The sequence below is a fragment of the Conger conger genome, chromosome 13 (genome assembly GCF_963514075.1).
Source record: "Conger conger chromosome 13, fConCon1.1, whole genome shotgun sequence".
Classification (NCBI taxonomy): Eukaryota; Metazoa; Chordata; class Actinopteri; order Anguilliformes; family Congridae; genus Conger; species Conger conger.
Genome location: NC_083772.1, coordinates 39,843,478 through 39,853,846, shown reverse-complemented (window position 1 = coordinate 39,853,846; position 10,369 = coordinate 39,843,478). Strand labels below are relative to the sequence as shown.

At 41.9% G+C, this 10,369-nt stretch overlaps 1 protein-coding gene across 2 annotated transcripts in view; it reads left to right on the top strand.

Annotated features, from left to right (window-relative positions):
• Window positions 1–10,369, top strand: part of LOC133107662 (disks large homolog 2-like) — a 104,470-nt gene that overhangs the window by 41,573 nt on the left and 52,528 nt on the right. The window contains exons 2-4 of one of the 2 annotated variants that reach the window (XM_061216713.1): window positions 243–296; window positions 7,126–7,176; window positions 8,865–8,989. In XM_061216713.1, the coding sequence (XP_061072697.1) occupies window positions 243–296; window positions 7,126–7,176; window positions 8,865–8,989 (230 nt within the window). The remainder of the gene's footprint in view (window positions 1–242; window positions 297–7,125; window positions 7,177–8,864; window positions 8,990–10,369) is intronic. The other variant, XM_061216714.1, reaches the window with a different exon arrangement.

Below are 10,369 nucleotides of genomic sequence, written 5' to 3'. Positions count from 1 at the left end.
ATATTCTCCAGCGGAAAAACATAAAGTGAAAAACGTTACGCAATTATGTTTTTCTGTGCATTTATTTTGTCTAAAGAGATGAAGAGTAAATATAATGCATTCTCTTCATAGAAGGCATTACGAATGCTGAGTGCTTGTTATTATCTTCTTTTTCTTTCTTCTTTTGCATGTGTGAGTGTGTGTGTGAGTGCGTGTGTGAGTGTGTGTGTGTGTGTTCTCATTTCCATCTCTTTTTTTTTCAGGCAAGTCCTGCCCCCATAATTGTCAATGCAGATACACTGGACTCTGTACCATATGTAAGTATGAGAGAACTCCTTTTCAATATTTTGCTTTACATGTTCATTTTTTTTTCTTCTTGAAAATGGCATCTTTCTTACAAATCTTTTTTTCATTTTTTTTTTTCCATTGTCCCTCTGAAGGCAGAATCATTGGTGATAAGCACCGCAGGGAATTAGAAATTTATGATCAATTTGTTCCGGAAAATGCTCAGGTTATGGCTGTGGGAAATCTCAATCTCAACCTCAATCTCAAATCTCCAATCCTGAATATGAAAAAAACTTAAGGGTCAGTCCCCTAACGAATGTTCTTCTGGTGCCCAGATTTGTTTGAACTTTAAAATAAAATAAAATAATAATGCTAAGTATAGCCTGTTTAAAAGTTTGGTCATTTTGTGTATTTTTGGCATGCCTTGTCAGTCCTCTGACAGACTCTCAAGATCAAGTCAAGCCCAATGTCACAAAGCGTGCCTCCAAGGGCTTCACAAAGAAACAAACAACAATTAATTTAAAAACAGTAAAATGGACAGTCAATGTAGATAAAACCTAGTACAAATAAAATGCAAGAAAGAGCGCAGACAGTAAGCAAATAAAATCCAGTTTAATGAATACAATGCACAAATCCACAAACAATGATCAAATAAAAGAAGAAGATAGAAGATAGGAGACAAAAGACAGAACTAAATTTCGACAACTTGCTTCGATTTGTACCGTTTGCGCTCAGTACTCTGTGGAGACGTACGGCTCACTATCTTTGTGGCTGGAGAATGAATTGGGAATGTCTGAAAAACATGTTATTTTTATTAGGAGTATAGCTGGTTTTACTGCAGCTAGTCTCAATCTGTCTGCAGTGGGGCTTCCATACCCAGCTTGATCCGTTTCATGCCAGATTATGGACCAGCAAAGGCGGGCAGGGGGTGGCTATTTGGTGCCAATGTGGTGATGGATGTCATAGGCTGTTTTCCATCAATATTTGTCCTTAACCTTGACTAGCAAGCGAATGCGACGTTACATGTTTGGACTGAACAACTTCTAATCCTCTTGACCATGTCTGCTTGCTTTTATGCATTGCTTTTATGACTTGTGTCTTTTATGGTTTCACGAGTTGCTGCCACACGACTGGCTGTTTAGATATCTGCATTAACGAGCTTGTGTAGAGGTCTACCTAATAATGTTGTCACTGAGTATAATGAGTATATTGAGTTTACTCATTTAGCCCTGATCAACTGAGGTCCACTGGGACTAAAAGCTGAATTGGGTTCCCAAGACCAGAACTCCTCATGAAAGTGAGCTGGAGGGATCCAGAAACAGTTTTAAGCACTGATGCGGATAGAATCAATGTACGCTGCAGTGGGTTTTAAGGGATTCCAGGAATGATAGTAAATCATCAATAAATGATGCCAAATAAAAAAATAAAAATAGTAATTTATTTATCAAAATAGCCCAAAAGTGTTATATAGGTTCACATAAGAACTTTTCTTTTTCATTCATTATGAATGAGTGTTTCCCATCAAAGTTCGGAGAAGTGCATTCTTATCCAGATCTGCAATCCCAAGAAGAAAATTGTGAGGCCTTATCGGATTTGTAAGAAAATGGAGATATTCATAGCGAGGGCTTATGAATCCGAGAAAATAACATTACTATCGCAGGCAAACATCTTTGTATTTCCTTTCAGCCTCTTAATTAACCCGAATATGGTGTACTTCAGGAATGCAATAGCTGCTTGTTTGCTGAATTCTCAGGCTTGTTAAATAATTGCCTTGTGGAAATGTTTCACTTTTTCTAGCTGAAACATGCTAATCGTGGTAATGTACTGTACACTATGCTCATACAGTATTTATGGTGAAATGCGATTGCTTTCAAAATTCTGGAGAGGTTGTAAACTACATCCAAAATAATTGTTTCTATGAGAAACAGGCAAAAATAGACATTCAACAAAGGCATATTATATATATATAACATAAATTATAAAGTGAAGCGTCAGTATTGTTACTTTGAAAGGTTACTGGTGTTGAAGCAATAGTCTGAGGTCAGTCTGTGGTCTATATACTGTACATAATTGTGTCTTGTTCTTGAAATTATATTATAGAGTACCCAGACTTCTTTGAGTCACTTCACTGAAGCTTGCCTGTTTTGTGTTGTTTTTTAAAACCCTGCTGAAAACTGTTGACATGTATCCAGTTTCTTCTCGCAAAGCGCTGTTCTGAATAATTCAAGAGCTTTGATCGGAATTGTAGTTTGAGGCCCTCTTATGATTTGAGTCAGAGAACGTTCTAGTCCTGTACTGAAGTCTGACAATGAGTGGAGTTTGAAGCTCTAGCCTTCCGTGTTTCTGTGACTTCCTGTTCTGCTGTACAGACTGTTGAGCTGGAGAGATTGAATTTCTCTCTCTTATCTTTTTCCGGTAATCTCAGAGAAATCTGTATTCGCCGGCACGCCCTGAAGATGTTCGAGGTGAAGTGAGTGTTGCACTGAACAGAACTGACAGGTTCACACATCAGATCAAGAATGCAGTTTCATCCCAATTATCCACTAGACTGCAGAGGAAATGGCCAATTAAAAGTAGTCTTGTGAGGCGCTCATTATATCCACGTAAGTCAACAGTGTGGATAATGTCAAATCCTAGACTTTAGAAAGGTCTTTAACCTCAAGTATCTAAAAAGCTGTAAATCATTGATCTTTCATCTCCACTAACAGAACTAAGCATTTATAATGGGACTTTGTGTCATATAAGGTGTAATGATAACCAACAAAGTAGTACTACTTCTGCTACTACTATGACTACTACTACTACTGCTACTCCTACTACTGCTGCTGCTGCTACTGCTACTAATTCTACTACTACTACTACTACTAATTCTACTACTACTGCTACTATGACTACTACTACTACTATTAATGCTACTATGTAATAGTGCGTTGATGTGAAGTGATTACATTACATTAATAGCATTTGTTAGATGCTCTTATCCAGAGCGACGTACAGTTGATTAGACTAAGCAGGAGACAATCCTCCCCTGGAGCTTGCGGGTCCCAGTCATGTACCTTAACCGCTACACTACAGGCCGCCCTTATTCCATTGATTGGAATAGCATATAAGAAACTACTGACAGAGCAGTCTTTTTAAGTTTCCATCTTCCATTGTATTCAGCAATGATCAGTAAGCGTTCAGGTGAATATTAATGCTACAAAAGAAAAAAAAAAGGAGAAAAAAAGTAGGACTTACCAAGGCAGCAGTTTTGAAGTTACTTGTTAATGCTTAGCCTAAAATCATAAAAGGGTCCTCTGGCACCATCCAGTGTACCCGTATATCCTCTTGTGTTGTCTCTGTTTGCAGCCAACACTATTAAAGGCTTTCCTTTAGTTTTCATTGCAACTGAAATAGACCACTGAAACCATTAGTCTGAAATCCCTGCGGGAATTAGATATGCATATTTCACACTGTACTCTCAAGAATATAACGAACATTTTTGTTGTTAAAGGTACAAATTTCCCCAAATGTACCTCAAGGGTGCGAAAATGTTCTGTTGTGCTCTTCTGAAGAAGTACCTTTTAGAAGCAAAAAAGGTACACATGAATTATGGATTGCTGGTTTGTTGTAAAATGTTTTCTTTTTTTTCTTTTTTTTTGTTTCTTCTCACAATTTTATGTACCAATAGAGTATGACCCCAGTGATAGGTGTTTGTACCTTTTTAGGCACTTTCCAAAGAGGGTAAAGAGGAGTAGTCCACTATCTTAAAGAACTGAAAGAAGTAGTCTGGGGAAATTGAATGGACCTATTCCACTGAAGATCATTAAGAGAAAGGTCTGGAGTCCTTAGAGCTCTTTAAGGCTGGCCAAAGACTGAACTCAGATCTAGGAGATTACATTACGTTACATTAATGGCATTTGGTGGATGCTCTTATCCAGAGCGACATACAGTTGATTAGACTAAGCAGGAGACCATCCCCCCCTGGAGCAATGCAGGGTTAAGGGTTTTGCTCGAGGGCCCTGCGGATCTTATTGTGGCTACACCAGGGATCGAACCACCGGCCTTGCATATCCCAGTCAGTTACCTTAACCACTACGCTACAGGCCTCCCAGATATTCATATGGGGCCATATTAGCACATTAGCCCCCCAGCCTCAGGTTCTCAGTGGGTAAAATCAGCAGTTAAGTAAGGGGTTTTCTACCAATGTATATCAGAAAACATTCCCTTATTTTCATGTTTTTTTTTTCATTTTTCACTGTTATTGTTTCCTTGTGCTTCTATGGTCAGTGTGCTGCATGCCAACACTATGTAAATGCTACTGCACTTGCACCTCCACTTACATCTGTGACTGTACCGCATTGACCGAACGTCTCCATGAACTATGTAGAACCAAAAAGCACACGCATGATTCCAGGGCAATGCCGCTACTGTTGTTGTACTCCCGATATTCTTCATAACTTTTACATCGAGAGCGTTTGCATTGAGATTCCCTCGTCAGCTTCTGGTTTCCTATGGCGGTATCATCGGCTCATTACCGGTGCAAAGAGTCAAGGAGTCGTGTGATAATAGCCAGAAAGCCCCTGTTTGGAACGGCTCCGTGAACACGTTAATTAGTCCGTTAATCTCGGTGATTGAATCAGCGCTGAGCAACATGTCAGGGACTTGGGACTTGAGGGTTGACAGAGACTTGAGAGGGGAGGACAATGACTCAGCGCAGCGTCAGCTGACTGCCGCAGGCTGTTAATGTCACAGTTGTTTTTGGAAGATAACAGGGTCAGCACTCTATTTTCCCTACATTATTCATGCGCTCAGAAGATGCTCTCATCCAGGGCAAGTTATGTAGCTCGGATTTTTACACGTTCTAGATTTCCGCAGCTGTCATTTCGGTCAGTTGTTGGCTTGGAGGGGCTGCTTGCTGTACACACACACACGCACGTGCGCATGCACAAACACACAAACACACACATACAAGCATACAATTCTTTGAGCTCTAATTAGGACACGTAGTCTTGTTTTTTATGCATTATAGTTGGTAATTTATAGTATTATAAAAAATATTATACCAACTGAAGCAATGGGAGAGAGAGGCCTTGTGGAAAGTAGCCTCCTAGATTTCTCTGGTGAGGAGGTCATTCAGACACTACAAAAGCACCCACGTTGAATTATTCATCTTTTCAAAACTTTTAAGTATTTCAAGCTTTGGGCTTATGCCATACCTCTAAGGCAGGGGCGGGCAATTCCGGTCCTGGAGGGCCGATGTGTGCGGGATTTATTTTCTTACAGTTACCCTGGCTAAGGGAGCTACCTGGCTGTATACACCAACACCGGGCCGCTGGGAGATTAGAACACAGTATAGCATTTCACATAGGGACACAAGAACAGTCTTTGGCTGTCCTGAATGCACTTATGAAAACTAAATTGTCAAATGGTGTAAATTTAAGGGCTAATTAAGTCATTAAGGCCAGAAGTTGGGATGAAGAACAGAAACGGATGCAGCCCACATTGCCCACCTGATTTTTCTCATATTTCAATAACGAATAGTTACTTAAATACTGCAAAGGATCAAGATGCATGTTTCAAAGGTGCTGTTCTAGATTTAGCCATATAAACAGCTGTGATTTGTCTGTGCCATATCAGTATATTGAAAAACACCTTTTTCCCCTGTTAATATTTTCCACACATATCCTCACCACAGTATTATAAAACATGAGGCTTGCAAAAGGCAATCAAAATACAGGTTCTGTGTCTGTAGGCGTTTGGATTAGACAGCGGAGGAATAGGCAGTAAATTAGTTTTCGACATCGGGATAAATTGCCAATGAAGGCTCATTTCCATCTGGCCGGATGGTAAATAAATAAACAAATGGTCAATAAATAAATATATTCTTTAAAACATATTAAATTTTAAGCAGATTATAAGTCACCATATTTGCATTGGTGTCTAGCTTTGAAGGACACATTTGAGTGGTTGATTCTAACTAGACTGTTGTTCAGTTAATTGTCTGATTGTCAAATTAGCTGATTTTTGGCTGCAGTATACACTTAAAGAATTTAAAAATGAATTACTATGAGTAAAGGCTGCTTATTTTACATGCATACAGTATATGTTTTACCATTTTGCAGAAACCGCTGTTTATGTTCTGGGTTCCCTCGCATTAAGGCTGAGAGGCTATGAATTCCGTGTCACAGAATGCCCATTCAAACTGCTGTTTCTAAACCCAATTTAAAAAGCCTTCACTCTATATAGTGTTGTCAGAACGCTGTTTACGCGGCACTGGGAAATTCAGAAGCTCATTGTCATTCCTCGAGCGTTATCTGTCCCTGTTTCGGTGTCCGAGCGCGAAAATGGGAATTGCCCCTTTTCATTACGCCTTAAGTGCTTTTCACATTCACTTAAGTGACTATCCTGATCTAAAAAAAAAAAAAAATTAACAAGGACTGTTTCTCATAGGTTTTGAATAATGTATGTAAAAAGGGAGCCTGGCTTAAAATACTGTATGTGTTTGCTATAAAATATACAAAGAAACTGCTGAATAGAAGGACTAAAGATTCACTGTAGCAAAATCCAATTATGAAAGCGGAAGGGTAACATTTTTCATCTTTACTTTGTGAAAGTTTGTGAAAGTGCTTTAAGCACCGCTCTTATAATTAGCTGCTATAGAGAATGGTCATATGTATTTATATTGATCTAATGAGTAGTGCGCCGCCAAGGATCCTACGCTTACTGTTGTTAATTAACATGTAAAACTCGTTTCTCTGTTTTATTATCGAAGACAAGATATACTGTACAATAACAACATACACACACAAAAAAGTGTTTTAAAAACTGTATTTACTGTGCTTAGTGTGAGAAAATTGATCGGAACTGTTTTGTTTTTAGGTCAATGGGACAGAAATCGAATACGAATTTGAAGAAATTACCCTGGAACGGGTGAGTATAAAAATTGTAGTTCTCAAAACTTGGCAAAAAAAAAAGTTCTTATGTGACTATTCCCCGAGCTACTGTATATAAAACCGCCACCCAACACAGTCAATAATCCAATAGACAATAACTAGTATTAATGCTGCTATTTTCGCTTTGATGGCGTGCTGTGCTTTCAGTCTGGGTGTGCGCATCTAACTGGGTTCATATGCGGTAACGGTACAGCCAGCTCAATATATGGGCTGTTTTTCTTCACCGCTCACCGGAGGACAGAAGCAGATGATGACACTGTATTAAAACGTCCTGGCCTTCCACCTCGGGCGGTTCTGCTTCGTTTGAGAGCCGTTTGGAAAACACAACGCTCCGGGGAGGGAAAATGCGCAGACATTTGTCCGCGTTAAAGAACGAGTGATCGATACTCTCCCCCGAAACACTAGCTCCAGCCAACGGTTGCCAGGAGAAACGTCGATACTGGATTTATGTAATATTCCTAATGTTATCATATTGTATATCGCAACCACAATGTCATTATTGTAATGTGGTCACGTTTCTTTTAGCCTTTTTATTTAGCCATTTCTTAATTTTTTCTGTGTCATTGAACAATGCCCTTGACTTACAGTCGTCTACCCAGAATATAAGCAATCTCTGTGATTGCCGCTGATAGAATTTGATTAGGAAATTGCAGGTAGAAAAGTTTCTTCAGGATGCGGATATAAACAAATTGTGTTTCAGCAGCAATGGAATTGATTCCATTGCAAGACTTACAAAGAGATCTAAGGACAGAAGACAAGAAAAAAATCTCATTAAGAGGAGCACTCAAAATAATTCTTGGGTAATCTTCAGGTCGCTAAAAAAGCGCTTGAAGGGAGGGCCCTTATAGTTGAGAGTTGCAGGAGTCGGTGAAAATAAAATAAAATACAAGTTTGACTTGTGCCTGAAGCTTTTACTAAGTTGAATTTTTATTATGTTTGCCTACTCCTACAACAAGAAAAAAATCATCTTTTAAAGTCAATTGGCCTTCTTGAACAATCCATCTGTATGCCACCTCCAATTGTATCCAGCATAAGTCAAATTACAAATGTGGAATGGGAGCAGGGCTTCATGGACACGCTGTAATACTGAATAGGAGGGACAGACTGTTAGGGCATTGAGAAGACTCTAACTGATAAGTGGCTTGCCATATCCAGAATGACATATTGACAGCTGCTGACTACAGAAATTGAATACACACAGATGGAAATGAAATTAAAGAATGTCTACAGTATGTAGGCTATTATTTATTGAGCTTTACCGGGGACCATAGAACGACAGTGTCATTAGCTTGCTGTCTGGACCTTGGAGAAAGATTAATACAAGCTTAATACAAGCTTCTTAATGAATACTAGGACTCTGTAATTACCAAGCTCACGTAAGGTGATTTAAGTTAGAGTATGAAATAAGATCGCTGATGTACGTATGTATACATGGCAGTGATATCCACATTTAATTCAGAGAGCTTGAAATTTGATGTAATATCAGCAATATCAGCTCGTTCTGTGCACAAAAGTCAAAATAATAAACATCACAGAATATTTATATCAACTGAATAATACATTTAATAACGCATGTTATTTGTGAAGAGGTTTTTCCCACACTCAATTGCAGAGATGGCTTAAAGGGACTCCTTGCCTGTGTGCTAATATAGATGTGCTTTCCAGGGTAATTCAGGTCTGGGGTTCAGCATCGCCGGGGGGATGGATAACCCCCACATTGGGGACGATCCCGGGATCTTCATCACCAAGATCATCCCGGGAGGGGCTGCTGCTGAGGACGGCCGGCTCAGGTGTGTCCCTCGCTCCTGTGTCACCTCCCTCCTGCTCCTGTGTCACCTTGTGTCACCTCTCTCCTGTGTCACCTCCCTCCTCTGTCCCTCACTCCTGTGTCCCTCGCTCCTGTGTCACCTCCCTCCTGCTCCTGTGTCACCCTGTGTCACCTCTCTCCTGTGTCACCTCCCTCCTGTGTCCCTCACTCCTGTGTCCCTCGCTCCTGTGTCACCTCCCTCCTGTGTCCCTCGCTCCTGTGTCACCTCCCTCCTGTGTCCCTCGCTCCTGTGTCACCCTGTGTCACTCCTGTGTCACCCTGTGTCACCTCACTCCTGTATCACCTCCCTCCTGTGTCCCTCGCTCCTGCTCCTGTGTCACCTCTCTCCTGTGTCACCCTGTGTCACCTCACTCCTGTATCACCTCACTCCTGCTCCTGTGTCACCTCTCTCCTGTGTCACCCTGTATCACCTCACTCCTGCTCCTGTGTCACCTCTCTCCTGTGTCACCCTGTATCACCTCTCTCCTGCTCCTGTGTCCCTCTCTCCTGTGTCACCCTGTGTCCCTCCCTCCTGTGTCACCTCCCTCCTGCTCCTGTGTCACCTCTCTCCTGTGTCACCCTGTGTCCCTTCCTCCTGTGTCACCTCCCTCCTGCTCCTGTGTCACCCTGTGTCACCTCTCTCCTGCTCCTGTGTCACCCCTCTCCTGTGTCACCCTGTATCACCTCTCTCCTGCTCCTGTGTCACCTCTCTCCTGTGTCACCCTGTGTCCCTCCCTCCTGTATCACCTCTCTCCTGCTCCTGTGTCACCTCTCTCCTGTGTCACCCTGTATCCCTCCCTCCTGTGTCAACTCCCTCCTGCTCCTGTGTCATCTCTCTCCTATGTCACCCTGTATCACTCCTGTGTCACCTCTCTCCTGTGTCAGCCTGTGTCACCTCTCTCCTGCTCCTGTGTCACCTCTCCTGTGTCACCCTGTATCACTCCTATGTCACCTCCCTCCTGTGTCACCCTGTGTCATCTCTCTCCTGCACCTGTGTCACCCTGTATCACTCTTGTATCACCTCTCTCCTGTGTCACCCTGTGTCCCTCCCTCCTGTGTCACCTCCCTCCTGCTCCTGTGTCACCTCTCTCCTGTGTCACCCTGTGTCCCTCCCTCCTGTGTCACCTCCCTCCTGCTCCTGTGTCACCTCTCTCCTGTGTCACCCTGTATCACCTCTCTCCTGCTCCTGTGTCACCTCTCTCCTGTGTCACCCTGTATCACTCCTGTGTCACCTCTCTCTTGTGTCACCCTGTGTCACCTCTCTCCTGCTCCTGTGTCCCTCCCTCCTGTGTCACCCTGTGTCACCTCCCTCCTGCTCCTGTGTCGCCTCACTCCTGTGTCACCCTGTGTCACCTCCCTCCTG